This window comes from Sander lucioperca, chromosome 18 (assembly GCF_008315115.2).
Source record: "Sander lucioperca isolate FBNREF2018 chromosome 18, SLUC_FBN_1.2, whole genome shotgun sequence".
Taxonomy (NCBI): Eukaryota; Metazoa; Chordata; class Actinopteri; order Perciformes; family Percidae; genus Sander; species Sander lucioperca.
This window is the reverse complement of record NC_050190.1, coordinates 16617618-16641869: the sequence shown is the minus strand read 5'-3', so window position 1 is coordinate 16641869 and position 24252 is coordinate 16617618. Positions and strand designations below refer to the sequence as shown.

General features: G+C 38.0%; 1 protein-coding gene and 1 long non-coding RNA gene across 3 annotated transcripts; one reads left to right on the top strand and one right to left on the bottom strand.

The window, feature by feature from the left end:
• Positions 1 to 11768: 11768 nt before the first annotated feature.
• Positions 11769 to 14256, bottom strand: nkx2.4a (NK2 homeobox 4a). Of its 2 annotated transcripts, none has more exons than XM_031288690.2 (2): positions 13720 to 14256; positions 11769 to 13128 (listed from the first exon to the last, which is right to left on the bottom strand). In XM_031288690.2, exons 1-2 carry the CDS (start codon positions 14084 to 14086, stop codon positions 12473 to 12475), a joined length of 1023 nt encoding a protein of 340 aa, XP_031144550.1. In that variant the 5' UTR covers positions 14087 to 14256; the 3' UTR covers positions 11769 to 12472. The 2 variants fall into 2 exon arrangements, with proteins under 2 accessions (XP_031144550.1, XP_031144548.1); XM_031288688.2 differs by having other exon boundaries at positions 11769 to 13155; positions 13720 to 14086.
• Positions 14257 to 14530: 274 nt separating this feature from the next.
• Positions 14531 to 23870, top strand: LOC116042503. Its single transcript, XR_004103241.2, has 3 exons — positions 14531 to 14705; positions 16046 to 16125; positions 22735 to 23870. It is a non-coding gene; the product is annotated as an uncharacterized LOC116042503 (long non-coding RNA).
• The last annotated feature ends 382 nt before the right edge of the window (positions 23871 to 24252 follow it).

Genomic DNA, 24252 nt, shown 5'->3' with positions numbered 1-24252 from the left:
ACACTTAACCATTGACATATATAAGCACTTAACACACCTTCTCACCCTTTCACTTCCTGTTTACCTGTGATCCCACCCACCTTAACCAATGGATGACAACCATGAACTCTTCAAAATAAAACAAAAATATTTATAACTATACATCTGTCTCTTTTAAACTTATTTATTATACTGTACTTTTTAACCCTTTCATGAAATTCCTTTTTTACCATATGTATAACAATACCTTATTAACAATACCTGTTTTTTTCTTTTTAACTAAGTCACATATGTGATCAAATACCTTTAGATTAACATCATATTTATGACGTCTAGTATTTTTTAAGTGGGTTACAATAGTATTTTTGTAAATAATAAATAAATTAAAAAAAAATTCACTTTAGTATGTTCACTGGTCTTGGGAAGTACTACTACCATAGCCTATGTGAAAAATCTGTATAGAAAGAAATGTGTGAAGTCTGATAAATTGCCAGTCAGTCAGATTGCCAATCAGTTGGGGCTGAAGACTACAAGTTTAAAATAAATAAATAAATCTGGGGGTTTGGAGTTAGAAACTGTACCAGTGTACTAGGCCTATGTAGCCTGCTCCTCATCTTTGCTTGCATCCAGCGGCACAAGGCTACATTAGCTAACCCTAGCATAACACACCCAGATCTCCGACCAAACTGTTGGCAGTTGAGTTGCATTGTGGGTAGCCATGTAGGGTTTGACAAGGAAGTAGAATTTGTGAAATGAAAAAAATGATTGATGATGATGAAACTATCCATCTATCATGAGTCCCACAATGTTGCGACAATGGGTCACCGGCGACCCTGTTATGTAAGTTCAGATGGGTTTCACATTACAAAGTCTAGAAGAGCTGCACTATTAAATCATTCAGTGCCTGTTCTATGGGCTGCACAATGCGGAAGTAGCACCGATCATCTGGGTAATTTTTAGCTCTATGAATGCTTCATCATCCGCCACTGATCAACTCTCATAGGAATGAATAAGGCTCCACCTCGAACGCTGTATCCAGTTCTTATAATACATCCATGATCAAATCGTCAATCCTGATGATTGTAGCCAATCATATTCCCTTTCCGACGAAGCTAAGTCCCTCCTCTCAGAGCCAGCCGTCACATGACTGTGTTTTGTGAAAAAAAGATAATGAACAACTTTTGAATGAATGTTAAAAGGTTTTATAAGTCATTTAAATGCTTCAGTATGTCTTCTTTTTTCAATGTCACAGACCTGACTAAAAGCCTTTAGCACAATTTGATCATTTGGAGATGTTTTGGAGAGGTTTGGGGACACCAGTGACACCACATACGTTACTCCCATAAGGTAAGGCCTAGAGGTCTGAAACCGTAGATAGGTGTTTTTGACAAGATATTGAGTGCATGTGTGGTGTAGGGCATAGTGTGGTATAAAGCATGTCTTAGTTATTGTTATTCAAATATGACTTGTTATAAACGAGGACCAAAAAAAAACAAGAATTCAGGTTTCAAATAAAGCCTCAAAAATGCATTTTGGCCCTGCAGTTTTTCTGTTATAAGCCAACAAACTAACAAATCTGTCTTATACTTATACTGTCTTGACTTTCTCCCTATTGGGACATTCTAACAAACAAACGTTAAAACACAGTCAAAATGATAAATTAGGGGTACTTACAGTATGTCCCACTACATCAATGGAGCTTGAACCATGTCATGTCAGATCCTCTCTCTGAAGCTGGCAATAGCAGTTTTATATTTGACCCTAACATACTCTATGTACATACATATCCATTGTGATAGCTGGAAAGAGAAAAGAAAGAAGCATATTGCTGTCCTAACCAGTATACCTTGATCCTTCTCCTGTTCATCTTTTTGTTGTGAAGCTTTTTGAAGCTTTCTGAAAGGTACCAAGCTTGACAGTATAGGGCTGGTAGACTGAGCGAAGGGCAATGCGGTCAATCAAAGGCCACCTTTCCTCTTTCAGCCCTTGCTTTGGGGTCTTCCTGACGGTAATTCTCTGATTTGACTTTGATGTGCCAATTTGTGCCTGATGAATAATTGTCTGGTTTGCTGATAACTTGTGGGAGTCAAGTGTATTCTGGTGGCACTCAATGCAAATGGGAGATATTTGGGTCCTTCAAATCACGACAGTAGCCCCTCTACATTTGCCTCCCCATTCCGTGAGTAAACTGACCAATTAGCTGTGTTTGAATAAGCCATTTTTGATTAGAGCAATCAGTAAACAGCAAGGCCTCTCCGTGATTGTCCCCCTGATTAGATGAGTTGTCACTTGTGAAGTTGTTGGAGATTTTAATTTATGGCCTTATATCGCTGAAAAGTATGGTAATTACCTAATCCATTCTCCACAGTTCAGCACTTGGATTAAAATTCATCCATACTGTCAATGTTGATGACCACATTTTCCTCCTAAAGTTTCTAAGTAGTCTCTGAATCGACTGAATCAAGCAAATAGAACAGCCACAATTTATGTTGACAGTGGTGATGATATCAAGATGAGGATAAAAGACTGTACAAGCAGCATATTAAATAAAAATGGTCTAATACTTTCTGACAGATGTTTCGGTTTATTTCATTTTATGGTTGTATTTCCATCCTGTCGTCTCTGGCGACAGGTTCATTACTCGTAAATGATTACAGAATAATCTGCATTAAGAGAAGCTTCTGATTATTCACACCCATCTTTGAGTGTCTGTGCATTACATCTTAATTAACACTATATACTAATGACTAAAAGACTAACATTGTTGCATAAGAGGTGTAAATATGCCTGTGCAGTAATTCAGTAAATACATCAAATAAGTATTCTAACATTTGAATGTCACTCTAAATAATGTAACAGCAAAACTGACATGTTAACCTATAGTTTTATTATTGTGTTGTATTTACATTGTAACGCCCACTTCACAGGGCTAGCCAAAAAGTTCATAGGAAAACTAGACTTTAAACAAAGACTAGGAAAAGACAGCATATTACTCCTGTTTTTGCTACCCAGTACTAATTGATTGATTGCTTGCTTGATTGATTGATTGATTGATTGATTGATTAATTAAAACCTTTATTTAAACAGGGAATGCCAATAAGAGCAAGTTCTCTACAAGAGATTACAGTACATAAATAACACAATAAAGGCACATAAAAGTTACAGTATACATCTACAAATTATACCACTTACTGGCTCCCCATTTCTCTTAGATTTAATTTCAAGGTCATTGTCCTCTCATGTAAAGCTCTTAATATTATAGCACCTTCCTACATGTCTGACCTTTTAAGTCCTTATCAACCAATCAGCCCCTAGGTCCTCCGATGCTGGTATTTACTGTTCCTAAAGTAGCCCACAAAACGAGTGGAGAAGCTGCCAAATTGTGGGGGGGTGTTTGGTAAATGTTATGGGGAGTGAGGCATGTCACGTGTGTGTACGCAGTGCAGCTCGAGTTGGCTGCCTGAACCAGCTCGCAGGTGTCGCCCCATGTATGCAAGCTCTGTGACATTTTTGAAATAAGCAACTAAAGACCTTCTTATTCAGGCAAGTATTTAGTTAATGTAGTACATTCTCATCTTTTTCTACTACCATTTTTACTACTTTTATTTCTCTGCCTTTTTATTGGATCTTTAATTCTATTCTATTTATATTTTTTGAACTTATTTTTTGTATTTCTTTTCTCTATCGTGTTTTGTTTTTAATGCCATACTCTAAAGGACTCTGAGCTGCATTTTATGTATGATAGGTGCCATACAAATAAACACACTTAAAAAAATCAATTTAAAAAAGTAAAGGTATGAGAGGTGATGGACAATCTAGTTCATGAAGAAAAACAAGTTCCGGCACACAATTTTCATAACAAATTTCTTATTTATTAAAGACTATTGCTATTAAGGTTTTGATCTATACTGTCTGTCAGAGCCTGAATCCACATCAAGTGAAAAGAAAAAAGGACATTTTTTCATAAAAGTGTTTACAATATAGAATACATGCAAACCAACATAATTTATATTCATGGAAATATGCTTCTCGCTATACTTCCTCCACACAAATGACGTGAAAACAGCAGAGATACCCCAATGGCCCAAAGCCATATTTATAACAGAATTTATATACTTTGATATATACAGCTTATAAATGCAAAGCAGCTCTACTACTTAAGGTCCCTAGTACTATAATACTATAACTACTATAATATTGTTGTTGTCTTTCACCTGTTTCACTTAATTAATAGCCTGCAATCTCAACTTCTTTTTCACACATTTTTTTTTTATTTGAATTGACTTAGGATGAAAGAGATTATCTATAACGTGTCTTCAATCGAATAACTTGCTGGGGGTGGACGAAAGCCACCCATGCTACCTAAAGAAGCTTTACCTTAAAGTTTCATTAGACAATATTTTACAATGTAATCCAGGGCACACCTATGGCCCAATCACAGATTGCAGTGTATTGAACACCAAATCTCCAAATGATGCCTTAATCAATACAGCAGACGGAGTAAGTAGGCAGGGGAAAGCTGTATGTGTGACACAAAGCCAGGATTAGGCCTGATTAGGGCAGTTTTAACATGTCCTGCTGATTAGGGGCCAGTGGCTCTGACCGCTAATTAGCTGTGAAGTGTGGCTGGTCGCACAGACAGGACAGCGGCAGGAGGAGGGATTGACTGCCCAAACTCACCCCCTCCCTTTCTCCCTCCCTCCCTTGTCCACTCACCAGCCCCACAAAAGGGTCTGGGGCTCTTTGATTGGGTGTGCTGCATTGTGGCGAGGAGATTTGAAAAAGAGTCCCATTTCCCTTTTGCTGTGCAACTACCCCCTGCAGGGTGGAGTCAATGTACCCTTTCTGTGCCTTCGTATGACCAGCTGGCTACAGCGGGGCAAATAAACACTCCAGATCCACTGGCCAATATGACTCCCATCTGAAACAGAGCCTTTGTCCCATGTGGATTGTGCTCTAATTGGTGTCCCTGAGACAAATTCTCATTGTGATTGTTATTTGCACTGATGAGGTCTTAACAGACGAATAATACACAGAAGATACAATTTACGAGTAAATAACATGCTAATGTTAGCCTGCTGGAAGAAAAAAGGGAGACTTGTTTTTTCAACATAAAAAACAATGTAGATGCAGATAGTTGAAAATCACAAAAATCCAAAGGTTATCATTCATAAACTAAAATATAAAAGAGTAATACTATTCCAAATATATACCTTTAGTAAAAAAAATGCCACACTTTCGTTAAGTATTACATTATTGAGCTGAAAACAATATCTTACTTAGTAATCAAACAATAAGATATTTTGAAGTCCAATCCATTCAGAAATGTACAGTTATTTGTGTGAAAAGAAATGTCACATTTTGGTCTGTACTATGCAAAAACTATGGACTTTGTGACTGTTTAGATCAGTGGTTTCCCAACCTTTTTGGCTTGTATCCCTTTGATATGAAACAATGTCAATGTGTGACACCTTGTCACAGGTTTATTATGTTATTTTTACTGAAAATATATTTTTGTTTCTCTCCTATCCCGGTAATCATGTCATTACTCAGATTTATCTTGTGACCACTTTGGGCCTTTGGGGGATCTCGATCCCAGGTTTGAACCACTGCTATAGCTTTAAGTGGAACCCTTATCCTAAACTTGATCAAAATGAATTAACCTTAACCCCCAAAAATGAACCAAACTTCATAGTAATAATCCAGAAAATAAACCCTCCTTTTTGTAGCATATGACATTAACATTTCTGTTATGTACAAACTGGAGTTAATGGCTATTAAATTACATTGATGTCACTTGTACCTGAAGTAATTTGTGTATTTGCAGACTTCGAGGGGTATTCAGCTGTGTCCCCACATTTCCCTTCCCTGCCTCCACCCTGAGACCATCTGACCACAGCAACTCAAGAGGAAGAGGGGAGAGAGGAAAGGAACATGGGATTTGGGGCGTAATCCTGTTTGTCCTCGGGGTCACAGGCTTTACAGAGTTGAGATTGTCAGCTACAGTCTGGAAGTTTATTCGAGGGACAATTGTAATTCCCTCTGGAGAGCAGTCAGTGTCTCCTGCTGAATGCTGGAGAGGAGACAGGTTGCTGCAAGATGATAATTGAAAAGAAAGTGGGTGGTCCTCTTTGGCCCCCGTGGCCCTCTGGGACAGTTATATTGAGACGCCTGCGTGTTTTGGAGGGGGCAGATTACAGAATGTTATATTTGAAGAAACGATTATGTCCTTGTGGGCTTAATTTGACAGACGTAGCTATTGTGTGGTGGCTGTTTCTGTTGTCTTTTGCCATTCATGTCGATTTGTGTGTTTTTATGTGTGTGTGTGCGTGCGTGTGTTGACTGTTTGCTGTTGGATCATTGCCCCCCATTAACTAGTTCTGAGAGCGTTTAAAGCGTCCTTGAATTTTCCAGAGAATTTTTTACTTGTACGATTTCTGACTCTCTTTTGTGTTTGTTTGTGTGTTATGTGTTTGCAGCATGCACGCCTACTTATGTCAAATTAAAATGCATGACTGTGTACATCTAAATACATTGACAACATGGTGAGATTGTTTCCATTAAAAGAAATAAAACAATGAAAAGACATAAAACAAAGTAACACACGCTTACAGGCACACAGACATAGATAACTCTGCCCTAGCCAACACACACTGATCTTATCCATTGCCTACCTTTATTGAACTGCTCTTCAGCCCTGGCCCTATTAACCAGTAATCCTCAGACTGGCAGCTGGCCATTACTGTGGCAACAGTGAGCTGGGAGAAAACGGCTTGCTGGTTCAAAAGTAAAGAGGAGTGTAGTGAAGGACAGAGATGAACTCTTTTGGCCTGCAAATGTATCTTTTTCTTATTTCTGAATACAAAAAAACCTATTTATTACTCATTTTCATCATCATCAACTCTACATATTTAGAGGTGACGATTAAATATCTTTTATGCTCGCTGGATCTTTCTATTGTCTTTATGGGCAGATCAAACCCATTCCAAGGATGGACTATGTCTTGTGTGGCCCTGGAGATATAACAGCCAAAGAGTACAGGAGGATTTTGGAGCTTTAACTTCATGTCATGAAAGAAATTGGTTACTGATGTTTACAGTCAGCCATTTTAGTGTGTGTGTTAACTCATTCTCCCATTTTACTTTAATGTTTTTGGATAATAGACATCTAAGGACAGATTTAACTCCATGGAATGACACACATTTTAGAAAACATTTTCATGCTGATCAAAATTTTGCAGATGTTTTATATAAAAGCATTTATTTATTTCAATCCTGACAATAATAACAATATACTAAATTCCTTAATAGTGTGTCACCATATTTCACAACACATAGCTATATAGTCAGTGAAATTTGTACTTGAAAAGCTTTCTTTACAGAAGCTGTGGCCAATTGCAGTTCTCTAAGTGTAAAATGACAACCAACATATCGTGTGAGACACTGATGTATTGCGTCACATTGTGTCTGCTGATGCATTTCATATTTTGTCAATAACACAAGAAGGATAGACAGAATTAGACGAAGAATTTAGAGTTCAAAATGTGTGGGGGTGTTTCATTTTGGGCTCAAAATGTAGTGATGTTCAAGGAAGGAAAGAGGATACAAATGGATTGAGAGTAATGTGTTTAATGTCACAGGCACCCACACACATCTTTACACATTAAAGCAGGTCTTTCTCCAGCCTGACTGTCTTGGAGTCTAAACACAGTGACACCTCAGTAGGGGCTCCTTGGCCGTAATAGATTTTTAGAGTTGCCTAAACTAATTTTCTTAAAGAAGAGTTTGTGGGATTTAATGAGGCATAACTAATGGAGGTCCCACAATCATCAGTGCCATGCTGGAAGCACCGTGGCAGGACAGAGCAGCCATTGATTCTTGCTTCAAACCTCTTGAGCTCCTAATCAGCTTCTTTGGTTGTGCGTTTCAGGCCTGACAAACCTATTGTTGGCCTGTGTCACTGGAGGTCAGTAGTTATTAGTGGCAACTGAAAACAGTTTCTCTAACTACTTATAAGCGAATTGAATAACATGCATAGAGGGACTTGGAGGGGGGATTACTGGCAGCGCAGCGAGTCCGGTCGGCGCAGGAGAGAATGTGACATGGTTTTCTAATAAGGGATGCTGCCCCCCTCCCACAACACACACACACACACACACACACACACACACACACACACACACACACACACCTAACTCCCCCCCACAGACATTTGTGAATAGTCTTCAAAAGGTTGCTTTGGCCCTGCAATGCCTCATATTGCTAAAATAGTATTCATAGTAAGCAATGGAATTAGCCAGTGCAAGTCCTGGAATAGCATATAATTGTGTGTGTGTGTGTGTGTGTGTGTGTGTGTGTGTGCGTGCGTGCGTGCGTGTGCGCGCGTGCGTGCGTGCGTGAGTGTGTGTGTGTGTGTGTGTGTGTGTGTGTGTGTGTGTGTGTGTGTGTATGTGTGTGTGAGTGAGTGTGTGCATGTGCATTGAATTTATGTTATCGTCAAACCAAAGGCAACGGTAAAAATGTGGTTTCATGTATTTAATTTCATGGAAATCTATTAGAGTGAGAATTGCTTTCAGAGTCCTATGACCTTCTTGAAATGTTTTTTTTTTTCACTCTGTAGGAAGATTATTTTTTGCAGGCTATTTTTTCAATTTGAAAATTACTAGAATTAGGGAACTTTTTGCTTCCTGGGGCAAAGACTTGCAGTGACTCATTCTTTGGAAACCAAACAAATCCAGCAGGCACAGGTTTGTCATAGAAAAGAGAAAGATTGTCTCTCCTTGGCAGAATGCGAGGGCAATACACTAATTAAAATCTCGCTCTGTGTCTCTCAGAACTTGCCAATTCAATGCATTCATTCGCACAGCGACATGAAAAGCAGACCTCGCCTCTATCTAATCATTTCACATGGGGCAAGATTTGGGGACTATTTTTGGGGAAGGAAGGAGAGAGGAGGTGGTGGAATTTGTGGGAGTAAACTTTCTATATAACTACTGATTTGAAATCTATTCAGAATGTCTATATATATCATACATATTAATGTATGTCATGCTACAAAATACCACAAATCATTTAAACTCCTCTGTAGAGTGGAGCCACATTATTATTTCTACCTGTGTGTCTTCAGGAAAAATCTTACTCATCCACTATATTCCACTCAGAAACAAGGCCAGACTGCTTTTAGCTTTCTGTTTTAATTGCTTTTTTAGTTAAGACCCAGAACACAAAACATTTCCTTTTCCTGTTGTATACTGGCAAAACAAAAACAAAATGTATGATGAGGATTATATGTTTGGCCTATGTTTTTGTGTAAACTATGCAGCCAATAATGTTGAGCCCTTGCCAATTAGCGCTCTCTAGGTTGCTAGGTCGTCATGGTCAATTGAGGAACACATCAATAGGACTTGAAAAGGTTTCTCTGCAATCAGACCTTCTGACATATTAAGTAGAATAATGGGGAGGAAGGGAGTTGGAGGGGATTGAATGCAGAGTCTGAAACAAGGCTGCTTTCTACATTCACGTTATGCAGTGCAATCTGCAATTACCTGAGAAGAAGAGTCTAAAAAATTATGTACATCAGTGAAACAGATTGTCCTCTGCTTTATGCTGTAAGCTTACAGTATACACGGCATTGAGGTAGTGACAGACTCCTTCCAGCTCTTAGGGAAATATCTGCTTTGTATTATGAGAGGCGGTTTTTATATGATGTATGACTAATTTGGTTGCTTTAATTCTGTACGTGAATGAGAGCTGTGTATGAATGCACATCCATTTGTATGTATTCATGTGCACATGTTTGTGGGTGTGGATGTTCTGCATGGAAGTAACACTACACAGTAGCGGCTGCAGCCTTTAAAAACTTTCCAGACAGAAATTATGATGCCAGCACCAATTACAGTGCCCAGCCTGTCTCATATATCCTTACAAAGAGAGCTACCCCCCCCCAATAAACCGAGAGAAGCAACAGGCACAATGGCCAGTGATTACCAAGCATAGCCTATTAGTGCGCCATAACTACGGCTATTGAAAAGAGAAAAGAATGGCTTCACCTCCACTTTTATTTCATGTGGCACACCATCAAAATCTTTGTTGACAGCTCATTCATGCCCTCAATTTAGAGACAAAATCTATCAGGAACACCTTGCAGTATCAAAGTGTATATTGTGGAATGCATTTCTCTTTTTAATGCTCTTATCAAACTCCCTTCTGATGGAGTTGTCGTGCTCAATTCCAAATGTCAGGTGCATATTGGCTCTGATGCTTCCTTCGAGTGTAGGGATGATAGCACATATACATACAGCTGCCAGGTATGTGAAGGGGTTGGAAATAGGGGCTCTCCAAGGTCTCCATTGAGACACACTGATAGCCATCATCATCATCAGCATCATCATCATCATCATCACAGAGTGTCATCAGCAAGGGGATTGAGAAGTAATTTCCAAACATGTTTAAATGACCACAGGAAATGAAATGTTAGATCCTATAATCAGCCACTGCATGGTGTAAAAAAAGGTTTTGGAGGACAGGAGCAAAGGGGAACCGACACTGATGCTAAGTGATGACCTTAAACACTTTGGAGTTTGTTTGCACAAATCATTCCTCTAAAGTAACTCTACTCTCTCTCTAAAGAGATTGATCAGAATGAGGCTCATCTCTCTCTGTGTGTGTGTGTGTGTGTGTGTGTGTGTGTGTGTTTGTGTGTGTGTGTGCGTGTGTGTGTGTGTGTGTGTGTGTGCGTGCGTGTGCGTGTGCGTGTGTGTGTGTGTCTGTGTGTGAATTAAAAAACTATTTTGCTGCTGGGTATTATATGAACAATTGCTTACAGTGCCTTTCAAAGGATCAGAAAATAATGTCGATATTAGTGTTATTTTAAATCAAAATAACACTATAAACATAAACACTTGCGGTATTTGTTTAAACTTTGTTTTTGTTTTTTTTAACAATCATTAGATTTTTGTAATTATGGTGACATATTTTATATAAAATAAAGGAGATTTAACTTCTGAAGTTCTAAAACATTTTTGAAAAATGGGACATATTGCAATTAATTTAGATAACAGTAGCATGTGCTCATTTTATCAATGATACAATCAAAAAAAGTAGTAACTGACTCACAGCCAGCCTCACGCTCAAACTCACTTTATGTAAAAAGCGAGGAATTTAAATCAAATAATTAAGGAGCATGTTGATTTTTGTATGGGATGTTAGAAACCTTTTATGTTGATACATGAAAAAAGAACGACTGTGCATAGGCTAATAATAATAATAATAATAATAATAATAATAATAATAATAATAATAATAATAATATGCCCTACGATTACAGTGTAATTAACGTTAATGCAGCATCATAATAATGCAAGGCATGTACTCCACTTATTTAGATAATATATTCGTCATTGTGTATTTTATGGAAGCTCGCATTTACAATAAAATTTACCAATTACATTGCGACAAAACGAAGGTCTGGGCCTAATAAACACAGTAAGATCAATATGTTTGTGGAGTTTATTTAAAAAAAAGGAATAATATTAATATACCAATGCATAAATTAATGTCACTATTAAACTTGCTGGGGAGTGTTGGGATTTTATTTTAAAAGGGTGATTTCCCGGTCTTAGACTCCTGCACACATCCTCCATGAAAGGCAGCCCTCCAAAATGTCACCTGAACAATGCTGGCTCCCTCATCGACCTTGCTTTCCTGCTCAATTTGGTCTCAATCACAACATAATGAAAATGCACTCCAAAACAGATCCCTTTTAAAAAATTACTTCTTCAGGAATAGCTCTCACACTTCAAGTTATTTATTGTTAACGTTCACTTGGTTTTGAAACATATACAGCAGCCATCACGCATTTGTTCCTTTTTTTAACTTACAAAAGAATAAAGAAAAGATAAAAGTGGACGCAATATCGATTATTATACAGTTAAACGCATTCGTGTGTGTTAGCCAAATATACAAGTCCCTACTTTATTTAATACGTCTAAATGAATACATTAGTTTACAATATTAATATGATAAAATACCAGGTTATCACCGTAAATAAGGAGTGGTGGCTTAGTGTACTTCAGACCTGATCCCACCTCCCCTCCCCCCAGTCCGAACTCAAGTGAAGCAGCATTCCTTTTTGTTTCAACAACATAGACTACGTTAAAAACATCATGAGGAAGGTCCAAAACATGGATTACAAAAGGTCCAGAAACGACATAGGGTAATTGCTTTCAAGGGCAGCCATTTCTGTAATGTTCAAAAATAGACTCCCCTCTCAGAGATGTCAAGAAAATGTGCCCTGATCAGCTGGTGCGCTTCTGTGCGCCTTGTCCCCTCCAACACCAAAGGGCCCCCGTTTTCAGCCTTCATATATATATATATATATATATATATATATATATATATATATATATATATATATATATATATATATATATATATATATATATATATATTATATCATATATATGAAGTTGAAAGTGACAGTACTGTATTAAGTCCTACCACGTTCTGCCGTAGAGGAGGTTTGAGCTGACCATGTTGCTGGTGTAATCTACAGCAGATGTGTCTATCTGGGCCATGTTGAGCTGGCTGTGCAGTGAAGGGGGACTAGGCGACATCTCCTCGAGCTCCAAAGCGTTCACCTGCTGCTGGCTTTGATGCTGGCTGAGGCTGCTGGTCGGAGATGCGAGCACAACTCCGGGTCCGTTCTGTTGTTGGTTTTGTTGTTGGCTCTGTTGTACCTGTTGCTGGTTCTGCGTTGGCGTGTTGGAGCCGTTCTGGCACGGTTTACCGTCCTTCACCAGAACTGGCACGGCTACGCGCCTCGGGGACTGCGCCTGCTGTTGGCACAGGTTACCGTCCTGCTGCTGCAGCTGCTGCGTTGCCTTGTCCTTGGCCTGGCGCTTCATCTTGTACCGGTGGTTCTGAAACCAGATTTTCACCTGGGTCGGCGTCAGGTGGATCATGCTGGCCAGATGCTCCCTCTCAGGCGCCGACAGGTATTTCTGCTGCTTAAACCTCCTCTCCAGCTCGTAGACCTGAGCCTGCGAGAACAGGACGCGCCGTTTCCTCCTGGGCGCAGCGTGGAGAACTGGCATGGACTTGGTGGCGTCCGCCATTCCTGAGAGACTCCCCATGCCGCTCATGTTCATACCTGTGGAAGGTCCCATGAATCTAGAAACTTAAAAATATACATACATATACGGGCATTCAATAAACAGAAGAGGAGAACACTGTTTCGCCTGAAGTAGTCTGTAATTATAATATATAATAATTATTGGCTGTTATATGCGATAATTATTGAAGCAGGAAAGCATTAGCTAAAAAAAACAACCAAATGTGATAATAATAATAATAATAATAATAATAATAATAATAATAATAAGAATAATAATAATAATAATAATAATAATAAATATCTAGATCTTGCTTTAAATATTTGCTAATGCAAAAGATTCAAAAAAAGTCGAGCCAGACTTGAAAGAATGATCTCCTTTTCAGTTTAACCGTCATAAATAGTATTTTTTAAATTAAAGATGTCTTAAAATAGTGTACACCATTTGCATGAACTTGTTATCGTTAGCCTCCAAACATATATCATATATTATTAAACAGTAATACATATTTAGTCTTGTGCGTTTTTCCTCTCTCATTCCTGAAATGTCAAGTCAATGTTTTTTTTGTTTTTTTCATTTACGATGAAATAAAATGAGAAAAGTGTATATAAATAGAGTAAAGAACTTACTTGTGGAGTATCTTGGATCCGGGTTGGCGCTGTACCACCCTGTTGCTGCTGCACTATTCCGCATGCTTTCCTGGTACGACGGGAGGTCTCCCATGTTGCCAATGCCTCCATTGCAGTATCCCCCCATTGCGCTGTGGGAGAACTGGGAGACGGTGTGCGGCATGTGGTAAGTGGTGGCCACGGTGGCGTTATGGCCCATAGAGTGCTGTTGCATCCCGGTCTGAGACACCTGAGGCTGTCGGTAAGCTCCCAGTGGAGAGGTTAGGTTCCCTGCGCCGTCCATACTGAACTTCTTGTAGGTCTCCTCGATTGGACTCAAAATATCTGTCACTGAAAAAGGCGTAGTGTGCTTTGGGCTCAACGACATGATTCAGAAAGCAGGTAGATTTTTGTGTTTGAGCAGATCAACTGTGTTGTTGTATCGGCTCTCTCCTTGGTGGATGTCTACGTAAGAGAGTGCTTGTAGAGCGCCTGAGATCCTATTGATCGCCTTGGAGAAGGAGGCGAGCCCAGGGCGCTCTTAGCTCGGGTTTATTGGAGCCAGGAGCTAGGTTTACGACAAACACAGTGGGCGGAGCAAAACTCCCAAACCAGAAAACAATAGTCATTGACATTTTAGGGAAAAAAAATCATGAAATTACACTTTGTGTACATGAATAAAACGACGCCATATATTTATAATTCTGTCCTTTCTGGCAATTATATAGAGGTGAGAATAACCCATTGTGTTCTGCACATCAGCTGATCTGACCACATATGACTATTTTGCGTCAGAAGGGAATTCCACTTTTTCTAGAAACTTTGAGAGCACTTTGCACAGACATAAGGGCCACAGAGTATCATCAAAGAGCCACAATGAAGTTATATGACCGGCCCATTTATGCTTCTTAAGCATCATTCTGCTTTTGCCCCACCAGAAAGGGACAAGTCCAAATGATCTCAATATGACAAAATGCTGAAAGGGAGCGGCAATAGGGATCCAACCTGTGAGTATATTACCACCTAACATTCAGGATCATGCACGGGGTATAATGCACAGGATTTATAGATTATATTTGCCTAAACCGAACATGCAGTTTTCCTGAAACCAATTCCTCCTGTTAGTTGAAATAATTTAGTCACAATTGTATACATCTCTTCATTCGACTTAATGCAATTTGGAGACCATATTGTAATCCTCAAACCCTGACGTCTGGTCACCATGCACTAATGACACTTCGCAGTCTTGACCTGACGTTGTAATCTCTAAGCAAACTGACTGGCGCCAGGGGAAGAATCAGAGGAAGAGAGACACAACTGGGGGGGTCAAAAGAGAAAAGAGCTACTACAAATCGCAATAATTAACACCAGTTAATGTAGCTTCCCATTACAACATAACATGTGTCCTTTATGGATCTATAACGCATTATTGAGCCCATAGCTCAACATCCCCTAAATGAGAGGGGTAGCTATTATGCTGATAATTATAATACTGATGATATTTGTATGTTAACACCTTACAGCAGACAACAGCAGCTAACAGCAGGAGCAGGTGTTGGGGTTATTTTCCCGACGTGAAATGTGTTCCTTTATTGGAGGGAGGAAACACTCGTCTCCATGAAGCCACTAATGTAATTTAGCATGGCATGGCAGCAAGTAGCTACCTACCCTAATTGAGCAATTGAAGACGTGACATGGTCAGCCATCAATTATAGCGACATATCAAGAACACCAATCTCCGGTTAACTCGATAGCCTGGTTGTAATAAATCATTGTTCTTGTATATATTTCAGTAGAACACCCCACCAGATTCCGCAGCGGATTTAATGTGAAGTGGTTGGATTTTATTGTTGCTGAGGTGAACCTAACAATGCTTGCGTATTCTAACGTCAGCTGGAGTTGTCAGAAAGACACACAAGTAGAAAATAAAATCCGAACAGATGTAAACCAAATGTTGTCAGTAAAAAAAAAGTCCTATTCCTATCAGAGTATCAATGTTAAGAAAACCAATAATTTCTTAAAATTAAGAAATATTTCATACCTTCAAATATTCCTGTACTTGTCCAGTCTTCTGTGCGCCTCTATCATTCTTTTAGCAGCGGCAGCATGGTGTCTTTTCAGGGCGAAAAGAAAGGTAGGCCTCGGCCCAGACCTCTAACATTATGTAAATGAGGCAAACCTCTCAACCTTGTGGATTACTGAGTCAGAGAGCAGGACCCTGGTCCACAGACCCTCCACATTAGGATCCCATAAAAATCTGGAGCTGGTTGGCTGCGTGCAACGCTTATGAGAGCTTATTGTCCACATTAATATAGTTGTCAATCTGAGTTCACTTTTTTACATCCAGTGAATAAAATGTGGCCAAGGCAGTCAGTGGGAGCGGGATAAACGGACGCGCCAAGGAGCTGTGAAGAAGGCCCGGCAAAGGTTTGTTAATAAATCTGACACATATATAGAGAAAATAATTTAAACTGTCAAACCTTTTTGCAGCTGTTTATGTTAATAATTATTGAATAAATCGTGTTGCTGTTTATGTATGCAGCGTGTGCAATACACGCTGACAAAATATCATACAATATATTATTTGAATTAGCCTACGCTGACCCTTGACGCCCTAAAGAGAATAAGTGGAACCCTGGTGGCTGCATGGCGAGGAAAATTTTATTCCCACATTTTATTCCCAGAATTACGCACGGGACGGCGTGTTACTTTGCGTTGTTGTTGCTTTTAACTGTAAATACACGCTTTTTACTACTTAATTGTTTCATTCTCGATAATTTCACCTAGAAAATATTATACAATATTTCGAAGCATAAAAGTGTTGTTAACCAGAACCAAATACGACTCACTTATGTACTTTACATCATAGAGACAACCTTTTTCCGATACCATCACCCCCCTCAGCTCAGCAGATGGACCAGGGCGCCTGGTTACTGAAGTGCTTTTCTCCATCTCGTCGTTGCGGGTTCAATACCCTGAGAGATGGCTGAAGGGCCAGGGTCCTGACCTGCAACCTCAACCACACACCGGCCGAGCACAAAGTGTAGAAAACATGGGGATTTATTTAGTCTCGCAGGCCTTACATCTCTAGTTTAACTTTTTTACCTTTTCTCTATAATGTGATTTGAACGAATACCAAACATGCAAGAGGTTTCCAGTTTTCTCATCATGCTTTTCTTCGTACAGTTTAGATGATTTTCAGCAAGTAGATAAAAAATCTTGCCACGTTAAAGATGAGATGATAGACATAAAACTAAAATCCAGGCAAAAATTTCCGTGCGTAATTTACGCACGACCATTGCACATGATTTTTCTTTTGTCTTGGGCCCCACAGTGCACTTATTAGATTTCTAGGGATTTATTATCAATACATTAGCCACTCATCTAAAGACAATGGTGCGTCTTGGTGCCTATGAAAGAGGTCCCGCGCTAAACCACTTCCTTCAAGACTCTAATTGTATCTCTAAATTTGAGGAGAAACATAAATAAATAAATGTAAAAATACTTCAAAGCTATGTGAAGTGTTCCAAGTCTTACATTATAAATTATTTCATGTCTGGCAACAGAAAAAGTGAAAATAATTTCCTCAATTATTATTTTTTATCAAACAATAAGCGATATAGGCTACCGGCGATATACATTTACATTGATGCCAAACTGTCTGTGGCTCTATACAATGTTTTCTCCTTAAGCTTTTGAAAGATTTGTTTCTGGACGTTATACGCACGAAATATAATTAGCCTATGTATTATTCCGCGAAACAGAAACCTCATTTTGAACTTTATACTATATAATACTGACACTGAATCTTGCAACACCACAAATTAATTGTCTTCCTCACTCCAAACTCTTTTTAGGATTTAAACCACATCTGTATCGTGACCGGCCCAGTGGCTGAATTTGGTGCGGACATTTGTGGAGAAAATCCCACACCTGTAAGTCAGTGTAGTACCATTTAGATCAAATACTTTCTCTCCTCTTAAATCTCCTAGCAGTGTGAGAGTAAAAAGCGGGCAGGTGCATATCTTTCAGCTGCACTACTTGAAACGGTGCGGTTCCTCAGCTAAGTAGGTTAAAGGTCCTCCCAAGTGGAGAAAGTATGCGACAGGCCTCTTGAAGACCGTATTCTTCTGCAGGAGTTTGCATTCATTCACAATTAATGTCGCTTGATGGACGAAATGATGCTAATAGGGCGCCAACAAACAGAATATGGGTTTTTTTTATGGGATGCTGACCATAATCTGACAGCTGGGAAAATGGTGGAGAATTCAAATTTGTAATAGGATTAGTGTGTAGAAGTTCTTTAAGCTTCACTGTATGATGTGCAGCACTTCATTTACCTGATTACTTTACAGTTAAGGTTATAATCAGACACTGGGAGCTGCACTGACTGCTGGAGGAAGCCTATAACTGGCCATGTTGCATGTCAGGCAGCAAATTGAGTTTGTCACTGGAAACTACTGGAGTTGTACTGTATTACACAGCCTGTTTAACTACTGGAAGCAAATTGTTAAATTGAGTTTTTCCTGTCTGTGTTGCCTCAAAGAAACAATTCAATTCCTTGAGCTCTCAAGCCACTAACCCAAGGCCATGGAACACCAAAGGACAAAACTGTTCATGATAGAATATGAAAACCAATTATTTTCTCTTTTTAAAAGAGATAATAGCACAAAGATAAACCAGTCCCTCCTTGCTGTGAGATTGCAGTAAAGTCCACATTTTTCTTTTTTTTTTTTTTTTTTTATATTTGGAACTTTTTGTGTGTGCAGAAGCCACTGATTGATGATATGTACTGCAGGTACTCTTTCACAGGGGAACGTTTGTTGGTGTCATTTTTCGTTTTTCTTTACAAATGATTAGACCATAACTGAAAACTGAAATCATTTACAGTATGAGGCACAGCCATTGTGCCTATGAAATGTCATTGTGTTTATCATGATTTCATTTTTCATCATTAGACATATAGTATAAAGATATAATGTCAACCTCCTCCCTGTTATTTTCTTCAAAATAGAACTCAATAAGCTCTCAGTTTCTTTGATAAACATTACTGTGATCAGTTTTAAAGAATGTTTATATCAAATAGATGAATAAATACTGTGTAAACAAATAATTCTCTAATTCTTTTTTTTTTTTTTTTTTTTTACTTGAGATTTGAAGAAAAAAAGCCAGCAAATTCCACTTTTGTGGGTCTGAAACAGATTTATCCTCCTGAAATTTGAGGTACTCAGGGTTGGGTGAGTGCCGCTGTCCGCTGCATTGTTTTGAGTGGCAACATTTTAGCATAGCTGCTCTCTTTTGTAACAATAATTAAAAAAACACAGCAGCAGATCAATGCAGATTACCAAGGTTCCAAGGGTACCTGGTCCGTCCACTTCTCTGTTGCATTAATTGTGGCAGCAGTGAGGGCAGGTAAACAAAGCTGTTAGAGAGTATGGTTGTGACTCAACCATGGCTCACTCTAGCTTTGTCACCCAGTTACTCATAAAACAAAATGTCTCTGCCAATCTTTCGATGCGACTAGTTGCCATTGGCAGCCACTTGTTGTGATAAGATGAGGCCTGTTTGATGAATGTCCTGAAATTTTATATATAAAGAATTGGTTCACTTCACTGCAGAAAGCACACTTGTATTTAAGTACTGGAATTAGGCTATAGATAGATTTAGGTATAAACTGTTTATCTTGTTAGCAAAGTGCAGTCAAAGCTCTCCAGTGACATCAGAACTGTTTAGTAGTTTCTTGCCATTGATTTTCTATTTGTTAGCTAAATTCACATCACAGTAAAAGCAGATTAAGCATACAGTTGTTTTTGAAAAAAAAAACAGGGTGTTGTGCAGATTTACATGTTTTGCTGTAATTGTGGCAGGTTTATATCAATTATAAAATAATTTGCATGCTTTGGGGCTTTTTAGGCGGGTTACAAGTTTTTTTAGGAATCTGCATGCACATTCTTTAGTTTAGTTCCTTTATTCTGCCAGGAATTTTGAGTTTTGATGCCGTAGAAATAGTTCAGCTGGATTCTATTCAAGCTCTTTCACGCCATCATGTGTGGTAAAAGAAATAATAATAATTTTAATAATAATAATGATCAAATGTGATTTTACACTTGAAATGCATGCAAATAGCTGCAATCTGTATCAAGTGTTTCCTTTTGTCCATTTATGCCAGAAATTCATTTATTCAGCTTGTTTTCATCTAACAATCAAGAGATACATCTTCCAATCCAAAGTTTCAAAGCACATTGAGTGCTGTATGTGGAGACAGAAACTTTTTAAATGGCTTCACAACTCAACAATGGAAATGTGAACAGAAGCTGCATATCAATGCGATCTGTTTATCCCCACTTTGGGATGCTTTTATCCAGTAGGCCACCTGATAGCCTACCATTATTTAGATTAATCCACATAAACACATCACAAAACTACTTCAACTTCTGAATGTATTGATCCTGACAGATACAAGCATGCGCCACGTGCTTCAATTTAGAATATAGTCAAAGCCCGTTTTTACTGCACTGTGTAAAAAGATTTAAATTTTTACTTCTACTTGTTTTCACCACTGCCTTAAATCCACTGCCACATGCTAAAGGGGAGTGACAGTTAAACCTCTGAGAGTCAAAGATTATCTGCAGAACTAGAAAAAATATAGTGGAGTGATAAACAAAAAAATATATAATAAAGTTTTGGTATATTGTAAATTAGTTCAACATCATATTACTAATGTGTGCGCATAGCACTATAGCACTGTTTATTGTAGCACTGTTTGCATATGCAACTATTTATAGTTATTCATTTGTGTGCTTAATTCATAATTATCTTTGCCACCTCATTTCTATCTTGTGTAGTTTGAATTTATATTTGCCTCTGTCAAAAAACAAACAAACAAAAAAATATGTTTTCATATAAACAATATCAATAATATCATTCAAATAATACTGTTTTTGTGACTATCCCAGCATTATTTTGTATTGACATGATTTCTGTTTTTACTTTATATTATTTTTTGTATTATTTTCCTCTGGTCATGGTCATCAACTGGTTTCCCTCTTGCTCACCATTTAAAAAAAAAAAAAAAAATCTTTATAAATGGATTATTTGTATTTGCAAAATCATTTTGATGTGTTAAATGCAGAGTTTTTGACCAAGATTATACTTCAAACACACAACAAGGAGTTACAATATTATGGAAGTATAGGACATTTGTTTTTTTAGCAACAGGAACTTAGTTAGAAGCCTGTAGTCATTTTCAAGGAGACATATTATAATGAAAACTGTAAAAAAAAAAAAAAAGTAAAAAAAAAACAACAAAAAAAACTACTGTACTAAAGGAGTAATCTTGTGTAAAATGTTCATGTTAAAGTCAAACTATAAAGCTAATATGTAGCCTACTCAGATTGTGCTGTGTCCTCTAATAATAACATCCACAGTTACCACATGTACAATGATTCACATAATTTGTGATATATCTCTTTAGTGGCCATCAGAGGAACTACAGCAGGGGGGTCAAAATGTCCAATGCCCTATAATAACTGCAGCAACAACACTGTATGTACATATTGTTTTTCATGATATATTGATTCAGAGTGAAATGCAGGACAAGGAGCACACTGTCCTGAGATACAAAAGGCTTTTTAAACCAATAGGAAAGCTGGTATTAGTAGCAGCTTTGATTTAAGTTAGCGTGTGTGAACAGTGTCTTCAAGTATCAAGGAAAAAGACTAGTATTAAACTAAGTGATGGCTTAAAGGACATTAAAACACAAAGATGAACCATTATGAGGTGACATTATTAATTGTCATCAGGGACATCAATTATTGCAAAGTTATAAGTGATTGCTTTGAGTCTAGCTACTTCTTAAATGTGTCATTTAGTGCATCTCTTTATCTTTTTATTCATAGCTATAGAAAAAAGAAAAACATGTATATAACATAACAACTATAGTTTATACAATTGTATCAATGCATGGGGGAAAGGTGTTTTAAAATTCAGCATTTCTGTAAAGTGACATTATATGCTTCCACCTTTATCTTTTGATGTGTGCCTAAACACAACATACTATTAGCCCCAAAGCACTGGGATTTAGCTCACAGGCGTAATGACAGGAGAATAACATCTGGTGTAAATGGTGTATTTGTATTTTATAATATGTATATTATGAATAATATGTATTTGAATAGAATAGCTCCTGAACTTGGAAAATCAAGGATAGCTTTATATGGAAAGTAAATCATATAAAGCACACGTTTAGTGTTGATGTTAGTGTTGAGTAAATTGTCTGACTTGTTATTCATTTCAACATCTTGACTCAACATCATCTAGAAGGTATTATTTTACTGTTCATGGTCAGCTTTTTTATGTCTCAATATAAGATCATAAAATATTATAAAACATAAGCGTTATCCTACACTCTGCACTCTATTAGCTTATTTATTATCATATTGTAAATGAACTATTTTTACAAATTCTTATCAGTTTAGACAAAATATAAATCATTTGTACTAAAAGTGGAACCACACAGCTATGTTAAATATTACCTTTATAATATATATAGTACAATACATTAACATATTCACATATGTTTGTATTTACCATCAGATATATGATGATATATTTGCATTAGAAGGTATTTTTCCATGTGACTTGTGCATTTTTACACATCCTACAGTTCCCACAATTCCACTTTTTTCTTTTTCAGACCCAAGAATCTTGGGAGTTGAAGGAACTGTATTTGAATTGTAAATGTTATCTCCCATCATTGTCAGCTGATGGTGCGCAAAACACAATATTCCTAATAAATATCCTAATATGACTGTTCTGTTGTTACTGACTCATGCTGAGAAATACAAAAGCTAACAATGATATTCTGCACAGTGACATGTTTCATTATTTATTTTTACACTGTTTAAATCTCTGTGTCTCCTATGTGTGTATTGCTATTCCTATGAGTGTCTGACTTGCTGCTGCTGTACAGTAATAACAAGTCTGCCTGGGGCTAATGGCTCTCCTGTTTGTTGGTTTTGTCTCGTCGTGTTTCAGTGGTTCTTCCTCTCTGGAAGGATGTCAGCACTCTGTGCCTGGCCATCCCTGAGGACGCTTGATGTCATCTTGTCTACCTGATCATTACACTACCTGCTCTCCTCTACAATGCTGGCCTCTCTCTGCTCCACCACTTGAAATGCTTGGCTGGCCTCTTCTCTGAAACCATCATGAAATTGTGTGCTAAAACGCTGCAGACTGTTCCTCCTCTCTCCTCCCTCCAGCCAAGTGTGCAGGAGCCAGAAAAAGATTCCTCCACTCGGACGACTGCTGCCCAGTCAAAGGGAAAATGCACAAAACATCCTTCAGCCGCCTGCCACCGCTCACAGCTCTTATTTGAGTTATTGATGTTGGTAGCATATGGCATTTTACAGCAATGTTATTATATTCAATGGACACATAGCAAGTTGTTTAAAAAAGAGGTGCTTTTGCAGTGTCACAGTAGGAAAAGCGCAGGTGAAAATAATAAAATGAATGATGGCTGAATTGCAATTGGCTGCTTCAGACTGTCACACTGTCATTGTTAATATTATTAGTAACAGATGTGCTTTTCCTCCTATGATAAGTGAAATGGTCTGCTATGAAATGTACAATAGACTGCAGTGGACAATGCCAATACTTGAAAGCAGAAGTCACTGCAAAAATGCACCAAGAACACTGATAATGCAATCAAAATATTGCGTCCATCATCATTCATGAAAATACTGATGTATAAACATTTTCCTCAACTTTAACACACTGCGAAGGACTGCTTTCATCTCATCAAGTGTCTCTTTCATTCAGTTTAAGCTATGTGTGAATGATCCAGATAATAAAGCAATAAACAACAAATGTAAAAATGATGTACTCTGCATATTGAAAGATAGGTTAATATAAGCTTTACATAAACTTTGGAATACATTTTGTTTCATGTAAGGAGGATTTTGTCCCCCATCACTTCCATTGAAAGTGAATAAGGAGAGGATCTGTTACTGGTCAGTATGAACATAATCAGAATTAGAATCAGAATATGATTTGTTGCCAAATAAGTGACACAAGGAAACAGTTTCAATGTTCATATACACCTGACTATTGTTTTAGAACAGACTTAACAGGTCCTATTTTTTTTTACATTTTTACTAGCAATTATTTTAATAAATCAACTGCACTGTCAGTGAACCTTTTAAAATATGTTTAAACATTTGAATTCATTAATGTGAGATTGTCGGACCACGCTGCAGAGTCTCAGCATGGATCTGGCTCACATAGAGTGGAGAGGTAACACTCACAGTAAAGAGTGCAGTGCTCTGCTGCTGGACATTAAGCAGTGGAGGGGGAAGTATCTTGCTCGAGAGCATCTCAGTAGCATTTGCAGAGGGAGGGGGCTCCTTTAATCAGAGTATTTCTTTTCCCAAGCGTTCCAAGCTCATCCGGGGATTTGAACCGTTCACAGATGTGCTTCTGTTAGAGATGGCTAGCCCAGTTCCTTTGTATGCTTAAAAATAAAGGTCCTAAAATAACTCTGCTTTTACAGTAATA